Source organism: Bufo gargarizans, chromosome 2 (genome assembly GCF_014858855.1).
Source record: "Bufo gargarizans isolate SCDJY-AF-19 chromosome 2, ASM1485885v1, whole genome shotgun sequence".
Classification (NCBI taxonomy): Eukaryota; Metazoa; Chordata; class Amphibia; order Anura; family Bufonidae; genus Bufo; species Bufo gargarizans.
This window is the reverse complement of record NC_058081.1, coordinates 647,871,852-647,896,339: the sequence shown is the minus strand read 5'-3', so window position 1 is coordinate 647,896,339 and position 24,488 is coordinate 647,871,852. Positions and strand designations below refer to the sequence as shown.

The window sequence follows — 24,488 nt, the reverse complement described above, 5'->3', positions numbered from 1 at the left end:
AGCTGCCGAACGCACATGTAACAGGTCAGACAGTGTCATAGGTACAAATCTGCTGACAGATGCCCATTAAACTAGTGGCTGCTTAGAATGCCTGGCATTCATCTGGAAAAGACATTTGGCAGTTGCGGTCAGTTAGCTGCACTCAGACAATCACGACAGCCATCGTTGATCTCAGAAATAGTGATTGGCTAGAGAAGCTCAGAAACAGGTCTCTCCGAACAATTCCTCTGCTCTGTCCATTTCAGCTAGATGCAAAGCACGCTATATAGACACAAAGTTTAGTCCTCAGAGCTGTATAATTTAAAGGGGTTCTGCAGTTTTTTTAAATTGATGATCTATCCTCTGGATAGATCATCAGCATCTGATCGGCGGGGGTCTGACACCCGGGACCCCTGCCGATCAGCTGTTTGAGAAGGCAGTAGCGCCACTGCCTTTTCGCTAATCACTGCAGACCCAGTGACGTCACGACTAGTATCAATGGTATGGGCGGGACTAAGCTGTGTTCACTTGAATGGAGCTTAGCCCTGCCCAAGGCCATTGATACTAGTCGTGACGTCACTGGGTCTGCGGTAAACAGTGAGAAGGCCGCGGCACTACTGCCTTCTCAAACAGCTGATCGGCAGGGGTCCCAGGTGTCGGACCCCTGCCGATCAGATGCTGATGATCTATCCAGAGGGTAGATCATCAGTTTAAGAAAACTGCAGAACCTCTTTAAGCGCTTAGTAGCTAAATGTTTCACTTTTGTATGGGCATCTTAAAGGGGTTGTCCGAGTTATGGAAAAAAAAAATATAGCACTGTAAATCTGATGGTCCGCAATATATAACTAAGCTAAGCAAGTTTTAGGCAAAAAAATATCTATTTCCTCATTTCCCTGGTACTCTTCCAGCCCTTTGTTTACTTGCAATAAAAACAATTTCTGCCCCTCCCCCTGCAGGGAGTGGATACAAGTGCTGCCCTGAGTGACATGTCCGCCTGCTGGGAGACTCAGCAGCATGTTGTATGTGTAGAACTACAAGTCCCAGCTGTATAATGACACTGCTAAGGGAATGGATACAAGAGCTGCCCTGAGTGACATGTCTGCCTGCTGGGAGACTCAGCAGCATGTTGTATGTGTAGAACTGCTAATACACACAGGATCTTCCCTCTACCTGCAATGCTTTGCAGAACTTCTCTTTCAGCTCCTGTGCCCAGCATTTGTCTCCTCGCTGTCTGCAGCTACACAGTAAACACTTCAGCCCTGAGTCTGTGCAGCTGAAGGGGTTAAGAATCCTGGGAGAGAGCAACAAGCAGCAGCCTGCAGTGCAGGGGGGTGTGGCCAGAACAGTGACAGATCTGGTGTACAGGTCTCTCAGGCTTGTGCACCAACATTATCAGAGCAGGGAGAGAAGCTGACATCACAGGTCATGTGAAATCTGAGAAACCAGCCACTGGAGATAAAGTAAGTTAATTGGAAAGCTGTTACAGTTGCCTAGTTAGAAACATAGAAAGAATAAAAAAAATAACTCTGAAAACCCCTTTAAAGTGCACCTGTCAGCAGGATTACCCTTATAGAACTAGCACCTTGCCTGGTAGGTTGGATCCTCCTGATTAAAATGATACCTGTCTTAGCCACATCTTGGACAATGAAGACTGGAAAGCTGAGGTGCTCAGGTGCACTCAAGGGCTAAGCCCCACCCCCAGTGCACTGCAGATCAAATTTTTATAAAGAAGACAATTTTATTTATTTTTTTCCTCAGGAACGCATCAAACCGATTTTTTTACAAGAAAGGAATCATTTAAGTCAGCAGACTCAACTCTACCATGAGGTATTTCTGGTTTAATAGGATTGATCCTGCTCTTTGAAGATGTTCCCATATAAACTGGTAAGTTCTTTGCTCCTCTTATACTCTTAAACATTAAAAAAAAATCTGAACTTCCAGTCCCTCCCAGACTCTCATACCTCCTTCCAAGGTTTCCATTGGGACCCATTCTGTCCAGTGGGATACCCCCTCGTGGTTCAGGCAGGACACACGCACATTGTAAACAGAGTAGGGAGCAAGGTCACTGATGATATGAGTATAAGGGGGCACATTGATGTTCTGGTTGTAGATCTTATGGTGAGGAGTGGTACTGAGGTGGCTATGAGGAGCAGTAGCCTAAGGGAGGAAAAGAAGGCCAATTAGAAGACAACACAAAACAGAAAATGTTTAGAAGCTGAACATTTTTGAAAAAGTCACTGCTGTAGTTCTTCTTTTTTTAACCTGTAACAATGAAAAGCCCCAATTCAAACCACAGTCTAACAGTAATAAGGAACTTGGGGCAGGAGAAGAAAACAAAACTAGAAACCTATTGTGACGTCCTGGTATACATGTTCATGATACAACAGTTATCATTAAAACCTGTGTAATTCATGAGTTAGGTCCTTCAGGCCAAGAGACACTTGTTGTAGGTGTTCTCAGCTCTAGCTGATACAAGGGGCTTCTGAACACTGGACCTTACTCGATTAACAATCTGAACAAGACTACTCTTATAAACCAATATCAGAAGACCAATACATGCAACCTTAACATTACTAAACTATAAAGGAACAATGGGCACAATATCTCCTGCCTGGAAAGACTAGCAATAAACGGTATCATCCAGAAGAGGCTGTTCCTAGACTTTAACTACACAGGTCCAATATGTATCGGTCTCTGTATGGACACTAAACCATCACTAGGTGACCACATATAACCAAGTGTGGTATGGGGACATCTTTCATTTGTCTCCATGCTACCCAAACCCACCTCAAGTGCCTAAGATATAGTAAGATAGTCCTGGATTAATAGCACAGTCCTGGAGTGTAGACATATGTGATCCTTTCTGCTAAAAAAAAACAGGATGGTCTTGGGGTTCTAACTAAGGATATTTTTGGAGGTGTAGCTAGGATAATAAGCGTTGGGTTTACGTTTAAAGGGTTTATTGTGTCAAGATCTACAAAGCTTTTATGGATGAGGTTCTTGAATGGAGCTAGCCTTTGTGGTTTCTTGCGCCCACCAGTGGAAATTATTCCCGGAGCCCAAGCCCTTTATCATCAATAAAGTCTAATAGGTTTTGTATTAAAGGATTAGACCCTAGTGTAGGTGATTAGCCCTAAAGGAAGCTCCAAATGTTTTGTTTTCTCTCATAATCTGGTGGGCCAGTCTAACCCTGCTTAGATGTCCACCTTCAGCCACCACAAGGTAAAAAAAAAAGAACTGCTGCTACATTCAAGGCAACCAAATCCTCCTCCGTCTTCTACCATTCTAGTAGAAAATTGTATACAATCTGTACACTACACACATAGAGCAGTCTACAATCTGGGGACTCCTGGCCTTACAGTTATCTTTAGGACACGACTGTTTAAAGGGAATGTCTCACCAACCTTTTTTTTCTGCCAATTAAAAACAGATAGTGACCATATCCTTTTTTCTAATCTATTTTTATTTTCTGATTTCTACTTCCTGAACATGACTATGGGGGCGGCCATCTTGCCTGAGTTGTTCTTAACAGCATTTAGAGATATGCTTTACAGCAGCCTCCATGGGCCATAGACACAATGGACTGGAGGGGACTCCAGGGGGAGGGGGAGCAGATAACCTTTGACAATCACCTATTGTGAATGATGGCTCCTGTGTTATCCATATACATATAAGTGTTATCTGCTATTCTAATCCTGCCTGTAATGATAAGCAGATGACTGCAGTAAAGTGATTTGTACAGACCACGAAGTAGTGCCTATTATTAGGCTTAGTGGCCAGAAGTAAAAACTGCAGGATTTTAGGATTTCTATTAAAAATAGATATTATCATGGAAAATTAAAAATAACCACCATCAAAAATTATTAAAAAATATGTCTAAGGCTACTTTCACACTGGCGCTTTGGCTTTCCGTTTGTGAGATCCGTTCAGGGCTCTCACAAGCGGTCAAAAACGGATCAGTTTGTATTATAATGCATTCTGAATGGAAAAGGATCCGCTCAGTTTGCCTAAGTTCCGTCTCTATTCCATCTGATGAAACTGAGCCAAACGGATCCATCCTGGCACACAATGTAAGTCAATGGGGACGGATCCGTCCTGGCACACAATGTAAGTCAATGGGGACGGATCCGTTTTCACTGACACAATCTGGCACAATAGAAAACGGATCCGTCCTCTATTGACTTTCAATGGTTTTCAAGACAGATCCGTCATGGCTATGTTAAAGATAATACAAGCGGATCCTTTCAGAACGGATGCATGCGGTAGTATTATCTGAACGGATCCGTCCATGTCATTTTCTGATGACACATTGTAAGGCCCCATTCACACGACCGTTCCTTTTTTTCTGCGGTCCGCAAACCTCGGATCCGCAAAAAATGGAAGCCGCCCATGGGCCTTCCGCAATTTGCAGAACGGAACAGGCGGCCCATTGTAGACATGCCTATTCTTGTCCGCAAAACAGATAAGAATAGGACTTGCTATATTTTTTTTTGCAGGGCCTCGGAACGGCGCAACGGATGCAGACAGTACACGGAGTGCTGTCCGCATCTTTTGCGACCCCATTGAAGTGAATGGGTCCGCACCCGAGCCGCGAAAACTGCGGCTCGGATGTGGACCCGAAAAACGGTTGTGTGCATGAGGCCTAAAAGTGTAGGACAATTGTTGGAGATGCTGGTGACCTCTTCCATCACATTCCCTGCCGTCGGATGCTATTAGCAAAGAATGAAGCACTGGCCGCCGTCCACTAATCTGATTTCCCTTTGTCTTTGTTTCTACTAATGGAGAAGTCACCACCGTCAGCAGCTAATTCTTCCCCTTTCGATCTCGTTTTAGAAACCATGAACAGGAAGTTTCATTCATGCAGCAGTGAGGACCATGATTCATGAATGGGAACCATTGAGCTCTTTGTTTGCAATTCTTTTTACCAATAGGGGGCAGTATGATCTTCGGTTTAACTGAACTCTTGTCTAACCCACGGTGTCACCTACACCATGGGAGACCTGACACAATCACTTGTTTCAATTTACTATTTATAGATAATCAATTTATAGATAATCAAGTCCATAGGTTTAGGTGTCATGGGCATCAAGCCTGTATGGACTATGCTGCCATGCGGTGTGTGCAATTTGCAATGAAGGTCCAGATGGGTGTTACCAGTTGCTGTGTGCACTTTTTCGATGAAGGTCCAGATGGGTGTTACCAGTTGGTGTCTGTACTTTGCAATGAAGGTCCAGATGGGTGTTAACAGATGGAGTGTGCAATTTGCAGTGAAGGTCCAGATGGGTGCTACCAGTTGGTGTGTGCACTTTGCGATGAAGGTCCAGATGGGTGTTACCAGTTGGTGTATGCACTTTGCAATGAATGTCCAGATGGGTGTTAACAGATGGCGTGTGCAATTTGCAGTGAAGGTCCAGATGGGTGCTACCAGTTGTAGTGTGCAATTTTCAATGAATGTTCACATGGGTGTTATCAGTTCAGGTGTGTCCCTGCACAGTGTGACACTGGCAGGATTGAATGGATAGTGTCAAACTGTGCAGGGACACCAATCAATTGGTAACACCCAACTGGACCTTCATTGTAAACTGCCAGTAATTCATTTATAACTTCTAGCAGGAATAATAAAGGGAAAGCACAATATACAGTCGTAAGAATAGATGCCTTAGAACTGTTTTCCATGGGGGGTGCACGTATTAGCTAAAAAGACATATCAGGAAAAGTTAGAGGTCCTCCTTAACAAATCATATTACCATGATAGGTAATAAGGTTTTTAAGAGGGTACATGAATGTTCTGAATTTACAATATAATGTCTGTTCCGTTACCATTTGGACTCATGCACACGACCATTCAGTTTTTTTCTGGTCCGCAAAAAACAGAAGCTGCCCGTGTGCCTTCTGCAATTTGCCGAACAGAACGGGCGGCCCATGGTATAAATGCCTATTTTTGACGGCAAAACGGACAAGAATAGGACATGCTATATTTTTTTTTGCGGGGCCTCGGAACGGAGCAATGGATGCGGACAGTACACGGAGTGCTGTCCGCATCTTTTGCGGCCCCATTGAAGTGAATAGGTCCGCATCCGAGCCGCAAAAACTGCGGCTCGGATGCGGACCCGAAAAACGGTTGTGTGCATGAGGCCTTAATCAGAGCGATTGTATCTCCAGGAGTGGAAGGAGGAGGCCAAATATTGGTCTATGTCTGATGATCCGCCTCCTCCACATCCATGATGCTTTACAGCAGCCATCTGACACAGACAGCATTCAGTATTCTCATCCTGCACGGTGATTGTCACGCCAGTGATAATTACTCTGTGTAATCTCTTGTGTTCTATCGGCTTGTCAATGTCTCCTCAGCTCTTTATGTCCCACCTAACAAAACATGCCAACCCCACCCGTAGATCCTTCACCCCCTCCCTCCACTCATTACAGATGAGGCGTTGAAAGACGGGTCTCCCTTGTTACATTCACTTGATACCATTGTTGAATGTGAGTAATGATTATCCCTGCCTGGCCGAGATAATCCGTCACCCCTTACTGAAAACAGCGCCTCCGGAGGAATGCAACAAGCCAATTAGGTCCCATAATTAACCTGTTAATTCAATTAGCAAGGAATTCTGTACAGTATGGATGGTTTCACTCAAGATTTTGCTTTGTTGGTGGCAAACTGGGCCATTGCCTAAGGCTCCTTTCTTTTTTTTTAGCAAATCCTGCCGATGAGACCGACATCCAAGCAGAAAACTGACAGTGCATCTAAAATTATAAGGCAAGTAGCAAAACTGGTGGACAGGGAACTCTATTTTGATTTTTGCCCTGATACCCTTTTCTATACCACCTTCCCTGACTGGTTCATTGGTCCAGTAGGATAAGGCAGGTAGCAAAAATGGTGGACCGGGGGCTCTATTTTGATTTTTGCCCTGATACTTTTTTGTATACCACTCGTCCTAGCTCGTTCATTGGTCCAGTAGGATAAGGCAAGTAGCAAAAATGGTGGACAGGGGGGGTCTACTTAGATTTTTGCCCTGATACCTTTTGGTTTGCCACCCATACTGGTTCATTGGTCCAGTAGGATAAGGCAAGTGGACAGGTGTCTAAGTAAAAAGCTCATCTCTATCTTAATCCAAAGGCATGGAATGAACCAGGTAAGTTCTTGGATTGTAGAAAAACGTGAAGAAATGTTCCAGCACTTGAATACAGTTTCGTTGCGTAGTCTTTAATTTAAAAAAAGTAGACAGGGGGCTCGACTTGGATTTTTGCCCTGATACCCTTTTGAATATCACCCGCTCTTACTGGTTCATTGGTTCAATAGGATAACGCAAGTTGCAAAATGGTGGACAGGGGGTCTACTTTGATTTCTGTCTAGATACCCTTTATCTATACCACCAGCCCTGATTGGCTCATTGGTCCAATAGTTTTTTTCCATCCCTAATAACATGATATTGACCTGATCTTGCACCCACCTGCACTGTACACACATACACTGGGTGAGCACCGCTGTCTCCAGGCTGCCAGGATATCTCCAGTTGAGTGGTACTCCGAGTCACCAGCGTCAAATCTTTTGGCCTCCTGGGTAGAACTACAATATATGGAGGAAAGAAAGAGTTACGTTATTAACATCGCCCAAAAACCATATCTAAACTCTATTTCAATGTGGACAAAAAGTATTGATATGGTGGTCAAGAGATGGCCAAGGGTATGATAGATGCACAACCAAGATGTTGTTCAGTTTTCTGCAATATACTCAATGTGACCAGAAGGGTCACTGAGATCATGGTGGCCACAATAACTACCTGTCTTCTTCAATAGACAAAAGTATGGAACCACCAAAGAAAAAGGCAAACACAAACACGTCTAAATGATCAAGGTGGCATCTTAGGAGATCCTTAAGCATTGTCCAGGGTGGCATAAGTCATATTCCACACCGATCCCAATAAAACAATACAACAGATGAGGTGCTCCTACAAGCAGCGGCACCCCAAAAAGACGTCTAGCATGGAATTGATTCATTCAATATAAATTGTAAGTTCATAGGAGAGATTACGATAAGGTAAGAAGTGGTTAACTCCAGCCGGCGTTCCCCCCCCATATGCTCCCTCAGATGCCAGTGAGGTTAGTGGGCACTGAGTCAGACCACGTTGGATCTAAACAAGTGAATCAGCCACATTCTTGCAGCAGGAATCTTCCGCAGAGATGTGTCACCGAGTCAATAAACAGGTGGGAATGATCAGCGTGAAACCAAAGCCCATGGGTTTATAAAAGGGTCTTTTCTATCTGCACCTTATGGTACCTGCTGAGACACTGATTCTTCATGGTTGGAAGTGCTGCACATTAATACAAGATCTGCTAATAATGGACCACACAATGCAGGACCTCCACACTGTACAGTACAGGATCTGATCTCCTCCACACTGTACAATACAGGAGCTGATCTCCTCCACACTGTACAATACAGGAGCTGATCTCCTCCACACTGTACAATACAGAATCTGATCTCCTCCATACTGTACAATACAGAATCTGATCTCCTCCATACTGTACAATACAGAATCTGATCTCCTCCACACTGTATTGTACAGGATCTGATCACCTCCACACTGTACAATACAGGAGCTGATCTCCTTCACACTGTACAATACAGAATCTGATCTCCTCCACACTGTACAATACAGAATCTGATCTCCTCCACACTGGACAATACAGGAGCTGATCTCCTCCACACTGCACAATACAGGATCTGATCTCCCCCACACTGTACGATACAGGATCTGATCTCCTCCACACTGTACAGTACAGGATCTGATCTCCTCCACACTGTACAATACAGGATCTGATCTCCTCCACACTGTACAGTACAGGATCTGATCTCCTCCACACTGTACAATACAGGATCTGATCTCCTCCACACTGTACAATACAGGATCTGATCTCCTCTACACTGTACAATACAGGATCTGATCTCCTCCACACTGTACAATACAGGATCTGATCTCCTTACACTGTACAATACATGATCTGATCTCCTCCACACTGTAAAATACAGGAGCTGATCTCCTCCACACTGTACAATAAAGGATCTGATCTCCTCCACACTGTACAATACAGGATCTGATCTCCTCCATACTGTACAATACAGGAGCTGATCTCCTCCATACTGTACAATACAGGATCTGATCTCCTCCACACTGTACAATACAGGAGCTGATCTCCTCCATACTGTACAATACAGGATCTGATCTCCTCCACATTGTACAATACAGGATCTGATCTCCTCCACACTGTACAATACAGGATCTGATCTCCTCCACACTGTACAATACAGGAGCTGATCTTCCTACAAAAAATTGTTGATACTTGATGGGTTGCACAGTAACTGGGCATAACTGATGCTCTAAAGAAACATGAACACTTTAAAAAAATACATTTGGTTCTTCTGATGGATCAGAAGAACAAAAAGCTGATGTGTAAAAGCCCTTAGGGGTGTAGCTATAGAGGATGGTGAAGGAGAAAAGTTGGGCCGTGAACGGCTGGAACGTCAAGAAGGACGTCTCAAAACACGGCCCTACTCACATATATGACAAACAAAGGACAAACAAACAAATGACAGCGCCACTCTCAGCAAAGAAGGGTGATATTAATGGGCCAAATACAAGCCTCAGGGTGAATAAATATAACACCCAAGTGAATAACAATACAACTAGCGTGCTATTTGGGCTACGTATTGTCAATATTTATGAAGAGAAAACAAGCATAAATTAAGCATATAATGGTCAAATAAACACTGAAAAATGTGTTGAATAAATTCAAAACAGGAGACACCCTGAAGCACTCACTTCACAGGGGGCGTGCCACCAGGATAAAGCTCAAGACACCTGGAGCACAACCCCCAGCCAGGATCGCCTGTAGCATGTAGCGCTCCGGTCGTACCAGGATGGAGATATACGGCACGTGGGACAGCGACTGTTCATCAATCTTTTTTATTCAAAAAAGATTGATGAAGAGTAGCTGTTTTGAATTTATTCAACACGTTTTTCAGTGTTTATGGTCGGTTATGGTGTCTGCTGGGGCTCAAAGGCTCCTCTGCCACATAAGGCTAGTAGTACACATGTCAAAGAAATCCGTCAGGCTGTTCCGTCAGAGATAGTGCCTTGTGCCCACCCAACCATATTGACCATGCTGGGATGCAGTGAGAATCTGGCATATATAAAAACCGTTGCGAGCAGCAGTTTTTTTCCAGCCCAATCCCGGCGGAAATGCCAGGGAGTGGCCAGATCCATGCCGCACCCCATTATAGTCAATGGTGTCCTGCAGGCACGCGTCACTATCTGGCTATGCTGAATCTGGAGAACTCAGACAGGCTGTTCTCTGCCAGAACATCCTGCCGGATTTCTTTGACCCATGTGGGAAAGTAGCCTAAGAAGATACCAGTATTATAAAGGACACAATAGCAGGTTGGGATCAAGGTTGAAAATTTTGGAATCCAGGGGCTTCAAATTACACATCAGTATAGGATCTGATCCACTCTCTCCGCACTATGTCAACCTCACTCCTAAGTGTACAAAGTCTGATCTCCTCCACAGTATACAACATAAGATCTGATCTTCTTTGTAGTTTACCTTTAATAGTTGCGGTCCTGGATGTAGTAACACCTTTTCCATTATGAGCTTCACAGGAGAACAAAGAGGATTTATTAAGACCTGAGGGAAGAGAGGGAACAATAAGTGTTCTGTGGTACAAAAATGTAACGTACGGCAACAAGTCAGAATCTGCTCTGAGGACATATACCAACACTGACGTGTATATGAACCTCTATCACACTGGTTGTGTCAAGCGTACGGTCTACTGAGAAGAGCAATGCGTGCATCATTGGAGGTACAGGACAACATCATTCATAGGGAAGTAGGGTCTGGAGTATTATCAAAAAGCATAAGGGCATGACCACACAATCAGGTGTGGAAGCCAAAATCAGAAGAGGATTATAAAGGAGACAGTATAAAGTATAGATATGACTTCTCCTCCTTTTTGAGTTCACTCCTGTTTTTGACTTCAAAAACTGTATCCAGAAACCTGATTGTGTGGCCGTACCCTATGAGAGGTAGCAAGTGCTTACACATTGGGTACATCCATGATATTATGCCTATTGACCTGTACTAGAAGCAATAAAAGCCTCTGTCCTCATTCCTATGGACAATTCATGTGGACTGAACATGGACAATTTCAGTATCTGAAATGGGTCATAGGAAATATTACAATATGAACGGTGACTGACATTAGTTCTATAGTCAGGAACTACTATGGGCACGTGAATAAGACTCGGATCCTTGTAATATTTATGTGCGAATGCAGTTGGCCACAGTATCTCTCGCTCCCATGTCATATTCACAGGAGGCCAGGAAGTTGTGATATGGAGAATTGTTTGGTGGCCCTTACACGTACTGTCTTCATTCCTGCTTGTTCAGTATTTTGGTTCTGGATGTTTAAAGAGGGAGTAAACTGAAATAAACTTGTCTTATATGTCAAAGGTCGCTATATCAACAGCTATTCCTCCTGAACCCCCTATACACATGCGTGCTCGACAAAACATGCTTGTGTTCTCAACAGGGTGCGTGGAATAGACACTTCTGACATGTACTTATCTCCCATAAGAACAAAGGATTTATATATTAAGATTCATGACCTGTTACCCCCATGTCTATTCGCAGGTGACTATTCTGTTACCTTCTTGTCTATTTGCAGGTGACCAACACTCTGTTATCTTCTTGTCTATTTGCTGGTGAAGACCCTGTTACCTCTTTGTCTATTGGTAGGTGACCACCCTGTTGCCTTCATGTCTACTCTCAGATGACCATCCTGTTACCTTATTTGAAGATAACCACCCTGTTACCTCCATGTCTATTTGGAGATGACCATCCTGTCAGCTCCATATCTATTTGCCGGTGACCACCCTGTTTCATATCTACTCACAGGTGACCACCCTGTTACCTCTATGTCTACTCACAGGTGACCATCCTTTTATCTTCATGTCTATTCACAGATGACCACCAAGTTACCTCCATGTCTACTCTCAGATGACCATCCTGTTACTTCTGTGTCTACTCGCAGCAGACCACCTTGTTATCTTCATTTCTATTTGCAGATGACCCCCCTGTTACCTCCATGTCTACTCACAGGTGACGACCCTGTTAACTCCATGCTTATTTGTAGGTGACCATCCTGTTACCTTCATGTCTATTTGCAGGTGACCATCCTGTTACTTCCACATCTACTCTCAGATGACCATTCTGTTACTTCTGTGTCTACTTGCAGCTGACCATCCTGTTACCTTCATGTCTACTCGCAGGTGACGACCCTGTCAACTCCATGCCTAGTTGCAGGTGACCATCCTGTTACCTCCATGTCTACTCTCAGAAGACCATCCTGTTACTTCTGTGTCTACTTGCAGGTGACCATCCCGTTACCTTCATGTCAGAGAAAGGCACAGGGATAGCTAAAGCATTTGTATATAGTATATAGACCTCACTTATCAATCCTCCATATCTCAGCTTTCAAGACACCTAGGAGTATGACCTGGAGTAGAATATGATATTCGGGTATACACCTCTGAGCATTGCAATTTTTTGTGTTAAAATGTTTTAACGTTTTTTGTTTTGTTTTTCCATAGAAATAAGCTTGTAGATAATACCGTGGCACAACCGCTGCCACTCCCCGTCTTGTGCTCCAAATTAATATTATTTTTGGCAAGGCATGAATATATATGTTCCCCTGAGGGAAGTCATTTTGCTTCCAAATCCTTCACAGGCAAGTCTAACCGTCGTATTTAACATGATCTAATAGGTGAACCTCTCCAAAGCAAACAATTCATACGTCATAATCGGTATCTGCCCCCACGTGCAGGTCGGGGGTCTGCAAGACTTGAGGAATGCGAAAATGCAAATAAAGGACGATATTTACATGTGAATAACAGGCCGTCAAGACTGAGATTGCTGTTACCCTGGTAGAACTGTCCTCTGTTTATGGGATGTGAACTGAGACCAATGCAGTATGAATAAGGAGATGGTAACTATTCTATAATTCTCCATGCAAATCCGTCATACGCCTCCTATTTACATGCAGGACTAGATTTACCTGTATGATTTTTAGGGATTTTTGGGTGCGGAACGCACATGGGCGGAATCTGCAAATTTGCAGACTGCAAAACATGGCGCGGTCGTGTGCACGTGGCCTTATATAGACAGTCTCAGAAATAGATAAGCAGGAGCAGTATTCCAGGAGGTCAGTTGCATCACCCTACATCATATTTCTGTATTTATTTTTTCTTCTATAAGGGTTAGGAAGGGTTAATATTATTAGTCCCTACAAGAATGAGCCCCTCTCTCGCCTGCGTAAGTCGCAAATATATACTGCATAGCTATACCCTGAACATATGATAAAGCAAACGGATCTTTACCGCCAGATGTGCATTGTGGGTAATTGCATAATTAGCAGAGAATTGCGGGTTAACCCATTTGTTTTTTAAGCGTCTTGATAACAAGCGTCAATCGGTTGTGTGTAAATTTAGCTGGAAGGAAATGCTTTTAATAAGAACGATGTGCCCCGAGAGCGTGAGATCGAGAGTGAAAATACCACAGAGCGAGGAATGTGAAGCAGACAATGAGTGAGGGGTGGGAAGGGGGAGCGTAGGGACATGGAAAGGGTGATGGGACACTCTGGAGGGGGGGAGTTCTCGCCTATCAAACCAACATCTCCTCCAGCCACCTGTACTGGACATTAGACCACTATACAGACTCCTGGGGGTACTGTGTTCAGAAATCTGTCCTCATCTGGGCTCCAGGTCCCTGGTTTTCTGCCAGATGTGCTGCAAAGTGACTGAGGCATCTGGAATTGATCAGAAACCAACCCACCCACCCATCCTCTCCAGACATAGAGACAACAACACAGCTGTCTTGTGGTCAGCCCAATGACGTCTCATATGGCGATGTGCTCCTGACATCCTTGTACTGAAATGTTATACAATACTGTTGGCCTACGTTACTGACCTGATACTTCTGATTGACTAGGCATGTATCATCTTGCTAAAGAGGGACCCCGCCCTGGGAGAACAAACTCCATCATCGGCCTACAGGAGTACCAGAGGGTCCTCCGGTGGGCCAAAGCTCTGAAACTATAGTGGGCCCCCAAAGGTCCAGGATAAAAAAAAAACATTTGGAGCTGCCTTGCCATAGGGTTGATTTCTTTGAATCAAAAGCTATTACACTTTATTAATGATATAGGGGTTTGGGCCCAGAGTCATAATTTCCTCTGGTGAGCCTGAGGAACCCCAGTTCAACTCTGTTCTTATGGGTTATAGAGACCTCTCTAAAACCATAGGTTGATTGAGACCTATCAGAGTAAAGGCATCTTATAAGCATTGACTGGTGATGGACGAACTTCGGCTGGGAAGGTTCGCGATCAAATGTTCGCAAACCGCGCGTTCGCGGCTGGCCCAATTGACTTTAATGGCAGGCAAACCTGAAAAACCTTCAGGTCATATTTGCAGCCACCAAATAGTTACTAGAAGTGCACAAATATACCCACAACATGGACAGTGACATACCAAAGGGGGATCATTGGCAAAAATTCCCGAAAAAATATGTATTTTAATCAGGGGCCATTTTTATGCATCTTAAAGGGAAACTCTCAAAAATGTGCCCTGCTGGAGCCTAGAAAATTTTTATTTCAGGCCACGGGAGCACAGACCCCAAAAATTAGGCATTCACCTGACAGAAAAGAACTTGTGATGATGTGGCTGGAGGTACATTAGGCGGTCACTGGATACAAATTTTACTGTAGGCCAGTAAGGCGTAGGGTACGATGTCACTGATGGCGCCCTGGCTGCGACTGACCAGTTTGGTTATCTCATCAAATGGACGCAGAAGTCTGCCTGCGTCGTGCATAAGCAGCCACTGGCGCGGTGAAAAGAAACCAAGCTCCCCAGAACCTGTCCTGCTGCTGAGTTCGTACAGGTAGTCGTTAACGGGACGTTGCTGCTGGAGCAGCCTATCAAGCATATACAAGGTGGAGTTCCAGCGCGTCGGGCTGTCACAAATCAAATGTCTGACGGGCAGGTGGTGTCGCCGCTGAACGTCAGCAAGGTAAGCCATGGCCGTGTAAGATCTTCTAAAATGGCCAGAGACTTTACTGGCCTGCCACAAGACGTCCTGGACCCTGGGGTATTTGACAACGAATCTCTGTACGACTAAGTTCAGGACATGTGCAGTGGACAGCACGTGTGTCATTTTGCCCTGTTTCAGCGCGCTCAGCAGATTGGCATTGTTGTCACACACCACTTTACCAACTGTCAAAGTGAGCGGGGTTAACCACTTATCGGCCTGTGACCGAAGAGCTGAAAGCAGTGCCGGACTGGTGTGGCTCTTAGCTTCCAGGCACAACAGCCGCAGTACAGCATTGTATTCGCAAATTTTTATCGCAAATATTGGCACTTTGAGAATTCGCGAATATCTAAAATATAGTGCTATATCTTCGTAATCGCTAATATTCAAGATATTTTTTATCAGTACCCATGATCCCTCACTGCTTCTTGCTTCTAGGCCAATGAGAAGGCTGCAATATCTTTGACTTTAGGAGTAGTGTTGATCGCAAATTTTCATATTGCGAATTTTCCGATTGCCGACTTTCGCAATCAAGAAAATAATGACTGGAGATCACGAATTCGCGAATATATGATGAATATTCGCGAATTAAATTATTGCCCCTGCCGATCATCACTGGAAAGAGCCCACACTGCGGAGCCATGTGCTGGCGTCCTGGGAGCACCAGAAGTGACCGTGCATGGTGGATGGCTCGCTCCAGATACATTTGCAGTCTGCTTTTGCCTCCTGTGCCCTGTTAACTCTGCCTGCTTCTCCTCCATCTCCTCCTTTTCTGCTGCTCCATCTCTCCCTCTGAACTCCCTTCTTCTTCCTCTCTTGTGGGCACCCACGTGACGTCCATCGACACGTCATCATCGTCACCTTCACCACCACTGACATTTGAGATCTCGGAGTGGGCAGCAACAGCGAGGACCTCCCTCCTTGGGCTGATCTGGGTACTGCTACCTCCTCTTCCTCATCCGATGTCAACAATGGCTGCGCATCGGTAAGGTCTGGGAATGGATGGTAAAATAATTCCTCTGACTCGAGTGGAGGGACTATGGTGGTGGTGTCTTTGGGGATGCACACAGCAGAGATTGAGGAGGGTGCAGATACAGAGGATGTGGAGGGTGAAGAAGCAGAGGGCTGAATGAGCCATTTAACCAACTCTGGTGCGTCCTTTGAAGTAATCGCACATGCCTTCTCCAACTTCCCACTTAGGCTCCGGCCTGGTGCACCTGCCTGACCCCTACCACCCCTGCGGAACGGCCTGCCTCTTTCTCTGCCTGTCATTTTCAAAATGACCTTATGCCTAAGTCCCAAAAGAAGAGCAGTATTTGTAGAAGCAGGCATATCGCAGGCCTCAATCAATATTTGGTGGAAACAGTTATATCGAACCCCTTAATCAGTATTTTGTGGAAGCAGGCATCTCGCAGGCCTCAATCAGTATTTGGTGGAAACAGGTATATCAAACCCCTTAATCAGTATTTTGTGGAAGCAGGTATATCGCAGGCCTCAATCAGTATTTGGTGGAAATAGGTATATCAAACCCCTTAATCAGTATTTTTTTTGAAGCAGGTATAGCGCAGGCCTCAATCAATATTTAGTGGAAACAGGTATATCATAGCTCTTAATCAGTATTTGGTGGAAGCAGGTATATCGCAGGCCTCAATCAATATTTAGTGGAAGCAGGTATATCGAACCCCTTAATCAGTATTTTGTGGAAGCAGGTATATCGCAGCCCTCAATCAATATTAGGTGGAAGCAGGTATATCGAACCCCTTAATCAGTATTTTGTGGAAGCAGGTATCTCGCAGGCCTCAATCAATGTTTGGTGGAAACAGGTATATCAAACCCCTTAATAAGTATTTTGTGGAAGCAGGTATATCAAACCCCTTAATCAGTACTTTGTGGAAGCAGGTATATCGCAGCCCTCAATCAATATTTGGTGGAAACAGGTATATCAATCCCCTTGATCAGTATTTTGTGGAAGCAGGTATATCACAAGCCTCAATCAAAATTTTGTGGAAGCAGGTATATCAAACCACTTAAAGGGATTCTGTCACCAGTTTTTAACCCCCACATTCAAAAATATGGTTATGTGCATGGAGCCCTTGTGATTCCTAATGTGGTCTTATAAGCTAAATCTGTAGGCTCATTTAGTGTGAAAAACGTTTTATCTAACCTGTCATTCATCTCAGTAAGGTGCCCAGGGGGATGCTCATGTCTTCCAGATGCCGCCCGCACCCGCCGCCGTTGGTGCCCAGCTCCTCCTTTGCTGTCATCAGCGCCGCCTCAGAATCATTTGCTACTCCTCCGGCTCTCCCTCACTCCCCCCTCCTTCTTCTCTAACATCCCGTGCGTGCGCACAGGCCTGTGCCTGATGCGCCCGTGCGGACTTCTCCATTCGGCTTCACTGAGCAAAGTGCGCATGCGCCGTCACTTCGCTCAACCTCCCGATGACGGCAGCCTTCAGGTCATCGGGAGGTTGAGCGAAGTGCTGGCGCATGCGCACTTCGCTCAGTGAAGCCGAACGGAGAAGTCCGCACGGGCGCATCAGGCACAGGCCTGTGCGCACGCGCGGGTTGTTAGAGAAGAAGGAGGGGGGAGTGAGGGAGAGCCGGAGGAGTAGCAAATGATTCTGAGGCGGCGCTGATGACAGCAAAGGAGGAGCTGGGCACCAACGGCGGCGGGTGCGGGCGGCATCTGGAAGACATGAGCATCCCCCTGGGCACCTTACTGAGATGAATGACAGGTTAGATAAAACGTTTTTTTTACACTAAATGAGCCTACAGATTTAGCTTATAAGACCACATTAGGAATCACAAGGGCTCCATGCACATAACCATATTTTTGAATGTGGGGGTCAAAAACTGGTGACAGAATCCCTTTAATCAGCATTTTGTGGAAGCAGGTATATCGTAGCCCTCAATCTGTATTTTGTGGTAGCAGGTATATCACACCCCTCAATTATATTTTTGCCACAAAAGTTATATCACACCACCCTGTTTATTTAGGGCAGGGGTGCACAACCTGCGGCCCGGGGGCCACATGCGGCCCCCGATACCATTCTGTGCGGCCCTCAACCATCTGTCAAAAGACATGTATGTCTATGTCTTGTGAATGCTCATATATATCCTTTATGTAGTCTCCCATTTAGATGGGAGTACTAGAAGTGTAAATAGACATTAATGGTATGTTCAATATGCCATAAATACAGTATTTCAGTTGGTAATACCATTTTAAGTTTTATTTTTGGCCCTTGGAATTGGTTCAGGCTGAACATGTGGCCCCCAACCAGAAAAGGTTGTGCACCCCTGATTTAGGGCAACAGGTATATCGCAGCCGTCAATCACTATTTTGTGGAAGCAGTTATATCACACCCCTCAATCAGTATATCACACCCATTGCAAATAGTTGTTCCAATAGCGCTTGTCCCTCTATATAGCTGCGGTATCGCAGCAGAAGCGGACACAACTGCTGCACAATACAAATGCACTGTAATATACTTTCTATGTTAGAAAGTATATTATAAGTATATCACACCCCTCAGTATATCACACCTATCGATATCACACCTATACCAGTCCTTAAAAGGACTTTTGTGGCCCTATTAGCTAGCGTTTGGTGTCCCTAACAGTCTGTCCCTGCTCCACAAAGCAACCTCTCCCTACACTGGCAAAACACAGAATGTAAAATGGCTGCTAGATCGGGTTCTGTTATAGGGTGGGGGTGTGTGTCCATGTGCTGAAACGTCTCAGTTTGCTGTTCTGTCCCACCTGATGGATGTGTCATGGGTCAAAGTTCGGCGCAATGCAAAAGAATATGGCGCCGGCGGAGATCGCCATATGTTCGCATGTTCAGCGAACGCGCAAAGTTCCCTGTGAAACGACCGTCGGGCGAACTGCAAGGCCATCTGTAGCGTTGACAAGGGGCCCACACATTTGCACATGGGTCCTCTGTTGACACTAGACTCAAACCTAAACTGAATTTTCCTGTTTTGGTTGGAAATGCTCCATAATACAATAAGCATAATCATTTAAAGGAGGCCTTCAATGGAAGATGAGGATTTCTGAGATTGAAGGCAAGTTCCCAAAAATATCTGCCCCATCTGTTAGTATCCTCTGGTGACTCCCTAGTAAACAAGGCTCCTCCTTGGTTAAGTGTTTTTAAAAGACATTTCTTGACCCCTGCGATGGTGAAGTGCTTCTGATTTACATTTGGTTTCTAAATCTCTTCCCTTTGCCAACTCTGCAGAATTTTCGCTTCCCTCAGAGTTTCAAGACAGATGTTTGTGGAAATTGTGAATTTCCCCTTCAAAACAGACAAATGCAAGAATTCTAAGAATAGTATGAGAATGGAAAAGTCCCTGGAACACAGTTACAAAATGGGGGGAACGATGAGTACAGACTCCTTTTCAGCCTGAAGAGCCTAATTATTAACATCCCTCCTGTTCTGCTCCTCAGTCCTCTGAGGTGCCCAGAATTGGTCGCAATTTACGGATCTCTTTCTGTGATAACCTTAGAACTGGTCCTGTCAATTCTCCTATTGGATTTCAACATGTTTGATCTTTTTATTCTGGCCAGAGATAAGCCAATACTTGAAGTGTCAGGTTCTGGTTTGCCTCCCTCTCCACATGGGGAGGTTTTGAGAAGCTAGATATTGACCAAAGAAGCCTGTGTGGCTGATCATAGATGTGAAGTAGCTTGTAGAAAACTTGCTCATTCATTACCTACAGCAGTAGTGCCCAAACATTTTTCGTCTGAGGGCCGCACTAGACACGGTATACATTTTGTGGGCCAGAACCTGGTAACTTTGTCGGAAAGAAACGAAAACACTGTGAGGGGGCACGTGTGAGCATTACTACTGTGAAGGGGCAAATATCTGGGCATTTTTTCAGTGAAGGGGCACATCTGGGCATTTTTACTGTAAAGCGGGTGCATCTGGGCATTTTTACAGTGAAGTGGGCACATGCGAGCATTATTACTGTGAAGGGGCATGTGTGAGCATTACTACTGTGAAGTGGGCACATCTGGGCATTACCCGTGTGAAGGGGGCACATCTGGGCATTACCACCATGAAGGGGGCACATCTGGGCATTACCACTGTGAAGGGGCACATCTGGGCATTACAACTGTGAAGGGGCACATCTGGGAATTACCACTGTAAAAGGGGCACATCTGGGAATTACTACTGTGAAGGGAGCATGTGAGCATTACTGAGAAGGTGGCACATCTCTGGGCATTATTACTGTGAAGGTGACACATCTCTGGGCATAGCAAGACTAAGGAGTGGAATGCAGGAAACTCTTTAGAAATGCCTTGTGGTACAATATTATGTCCTCTCACACGGGCACCAGACATAGTAATCACATATTAAGAAATAGGCTCAGGTCCAATCACTTCCTCCACTACCATCCTCTATAGACCTCCTGCTCCCATCTGACTCGTCCTGATGAGTACCACACAGTTATGGGGGTTTATACAAGTGGCACACTGTTATGGGGTATATATGGGTGGCACACTGTTATGGGATATATATGGGTGGCACACTGTTATGGGGGTATATACAAGTGGCACACTGTTATGGGGGTATATACAAGTGGCACACTGTTATGGGGGTATATATTGGTGGCACACTGTTATGGGGTATATATGGGTGGCACACTGTTATGGGGTATATATGGGTGGCACACTGTTATGGGGTATATATGGGTGGCACACTGTTATGGGGTATATATGGGTGGCACACTGTTATGGGGTATATATGGGTGGCACACTGTTATGGGGTATATATGGGTGGCACACTGTTATGAGGTATATATGGGTGGCACACTGTTATGGGGTATATATGGGTGGCACACTGTTATGGGGTATATATGGGTGGCACACTGTTATGGGGTATATATGGGTGGCACACTGTTATGGGGTATATATGGGTGGCACACTGTTATGGGGTATATATGGGTTGCACACTGTTATGGGGTATATATGGGTTGCACACTGTTATGGGGTATATATGGGTTGCACACTGGTATAGGGTATATATGGGTGCCACACTGTTATGGAGTATATATGGGTGGCACACTTATGGGGTATATATGGGTGGCACACTGTTATGGGGTATACATGGGTGGCACGCTGTTATGGGGTATATATGGGGTGCACACTGGTATGGGGTATATATAGGTGGCACACTGTTATGGGGGTGTATGTGACTTATTTTTGGGAACATTGGGACTAGTAAAGAGGAGTTATGTAAAACATGTGCCCCTAGTACACAGCGAATCTCTCCTCTTTGTGTGTTGTACGGGGGCATGTATATTATTAGCTACAGTGGTGATTTGAGGGGCGCCTCGCCCCCCTCACCCCGTCTATCCGATGTTCCTCCCCTATAGACTGATGGTTGTGCAGATGACTGAGCAGCTCCTTGGACACGTGGCTCAGGAACAGATTGAGGGGCAGAAGACTAATGATGGTGTAAGCACAATATTGCGGTGTGACTGCGCTGTACAAATACCTGTCAGAGATGCACCGCCATTAAACCGACGTACACTGCTGGTAGTGGCACCCGCGCTCCGTCCTGCCTGCTGTAGATAACAGTTCTCTCCGACGACGTAGCGTTGTGTCGTCATGTCATACAGCACACTGTGCGGACGACGTGCTGCCTGCCTGCCCCTGCCATGGGTAAACTTAAACGGACCCTGACCCTGTACCACACTAAAGGAGGACTCCTGGCTGTCTGTCCTGGCCTTGCGCCCGACGGAGGACCAGGAGTCTTAAAACCAGACTGTCCAGCCTAACTGTACAGACCACATAACACAGCTTCGCGGGCTGGATTTAGCCTGCGGGCCATAGGTTGGGCATCACTGAACTACAGCATTGGGGGGGGGGGGATAATAAGGTATATATTTGTTAAAAATGAATGCTTTTTGGCAGGGTCAAGCAAAAAGCCTAAAGGGATTATCCCCATGATTAATAAAAAAATATATAAAGTAGACATCATATAGTACATGACAATCTCTTTCTAACGAAACTAGAACCAGCCCTGTACCTCACATGGATCCAGAGATCTCTCATTCATTGCTCCAATTGCCCTACTAGATTTACTTCAAGCTGGCAGCTCAGGAGCATGGCCTGTCTGCATCTCATTCCCTGTCACAGTACAGGGGCGTGCACTTTCTGCTGAAGAGCTCTCCATGCTACATTCACAGCTTTGAACAGTAGATATGGTTGGTGGCAGTTGAAAGATAGAACTGAGCATGTGTGTCCACTTCAACAATGTTACTGAGGTGGACAGAGATATAAGGAAAATAACAATCAGCAGGTGGAGCTATACAGATAGAATTTACTGAATAACTCAGGTGCTGGTTTGAAAAATGTAGAATATCTTTCGTGCAAATGTTTATGGGGCTGCCAGTCTTTGGCTCAATATCTGAAGTCATGGAATCTGCCCATTGCCCTCAGGATAGGCAATGCCATTTTAGCCATTTATGGCTTAGGCACAGGATATGCCATCAATTTTCTAATAGATGTGGGTCTTGCCTCTGGGATCTGCCTGTAACTATAGAAGAATGGGTCCTCTCCAACACCCCTGAAAGTGGTGACTAGAGATGGTCAGAATTATGAACCAACCGAGTGGGTACCTTTCATTCATGTGTATGGGAGCTACAGAAACAGCATAGAACAGCCTGTTCAACTGTTTCCTAGAACCGACCACCTCTGATCACCCATTCCAGGTGGAAGATGGTCGGGGGGGTCCCGTCCTAGGATAGGAATACTCCTTTAACATGTGAGCTCAGATGATGTGAGCCAACATTTTTATTTTTTTTGACTGTTCTAGCAAGAAAAGGGTGATCGCCAACTTCAGAGACAGATTAAAGTTTACATCTGAAATGAAACTGCCTGGAAAGCTCTGTAATAAATAATAGTCGGGCGTCAGAAGGAAAACGTCTGCACCTGACATCTGCGATCATCTGGAAAATGGTCAAAAATATTTCAGCACATCTGACATACAAGCATTACAATTACTTCTACAAATGAAACTGAGGAGCAAATGGGATTGTCTGCTTTTAATACTCTGGTTACAAAATATATCCTTTATATTGGAAAATGTCACTGAAAGTATCCACCAGAAGCCTGACCTAATGGCCTTGGTGAGTAGCATATGAAATATGTTCAACGAATGAGTAAAAGCTCCATATCAGAAAATAAAAATAACAGTTGTCTGCAAGATTCTCGATGAAGAACCTTCAAGCGTAGGTGGAAACTCAAGGACATTTAGCTCGCAACCAGCAGGTCTTGGAGCAAACAGAATTCTAATCACACGGTTCTTGGAGGAGATGTCCTTATTTCTGGCTATTGACTTTTTTAAATTATGTCCAGACATTTATATAAGTCAAACCACATGCAGATGTGCCCACCATTACTTTAGCTTGAATTTGATTAAAGGGGTTGTTCCACAATGTAGATGTATCCCTTTATCCTCTGATCACTGGGGATCCATCTATTGGGGTTCTGTACCCACCCACCATTTATGAAGGGAGCAGTGGTTGAGCATGAGTGGTGCCCCTCAGTTCAACTGTATGGGACTGATAAAGTTAGACAAGCTGTCTTAGGCAGCCATACCTAGTGTGGTTCAGTACAATAAAACCTTATCTTAGGAAATCAATTAGGGCTGTATTACGCCTAGTGATAATCGAACAGATCATCGCTAACAATCACTTGTAGGAACGTTCGTTAGCGATGACCTGCCTCTGTAATACTGATGAACGAACAAATGCTCATTCATTGGGCAATCGCAATTTTTAAACAGGTTAACAAATCACCATTTGCCGGCGGCAGATCATGCTGTCTAATCACGGTCTGCTGCAAATAATTATTTTGTATGGGGACAAGCAATGGCATTAGTGATCCTGACTCCCCATACTGTGGAGGAGATTGCTGCATGTAATAGCAGCGGTCTACTTCACTGATGAACAGGCGATTGTCAGAAGGAACGCTTCCTTCTCGACAATCGTCTGCCTTATCTGCTGGTGTAGTACTTAACAGTATTCAAGAAATCAAAAACTTTACCAAGAGCTGGATCTAAAGACACTCCCGAATTCCCCAGATAGGTCCCTTACCTTTGACTTGAAGCACTGAAGGCGTCGAAGCTAGTTCATCTACGAGGGAGTTCAGGGGTAAACCATCTTGTAGCCATATCACCACCACAGGACCAGGAGGACCATGAGCATCACAGCTGAGGTTAAATTGCACATTGGGGTAGACATGCATGTCCTCTGGTTCATCGATGAAGATGGGCAGACCTGGGCAAAACAAGATATAAAGGTATGACTCCTGTACTAAGTGATGCGCTAACACTGGAGATCATCAGGCTCCCATGTATCCT

The 24,488-nt window shown here is 44.9% G+C and overlaps 1 protein-coding gene across 1 annotated transcript in view; it reads right to left on the bottom strand.

Annotated features, from left to right (window-relative positions):
- LOC122926902 (tyrosine-protein kinase receptor UFO-like) overlaps positions 1 to 24,488 on the bottom strand; it is an 81,143-nt gene that overhangs the window by 25,921 nt on the left and 30,734 nt on the right. The window contains exons 4-7 of the mRNA XM_044278422.1: positions 24,223 to 24,405; positions 10,587 to 10,667; positions 7,434 to 7,549; positions 1,941 to 2,136 (exon numbers count right to left, since the gene is read on the bottom strand). Coding sequence (XP_044134357.1) covers positions 1,941 to 2,136; positions 7,434 to 7,549; positions 10,587 to 10,667; positions 24,223 to 24,405 — 576 coding nt within the window. The remainder of the gene's footprint in view (positions 1 to 1,940; positions 2,137 to 7,433; positions 7,550 to 10,586; positions 10,668 to 24,222; positions 24,406 to 24,488) is intronic.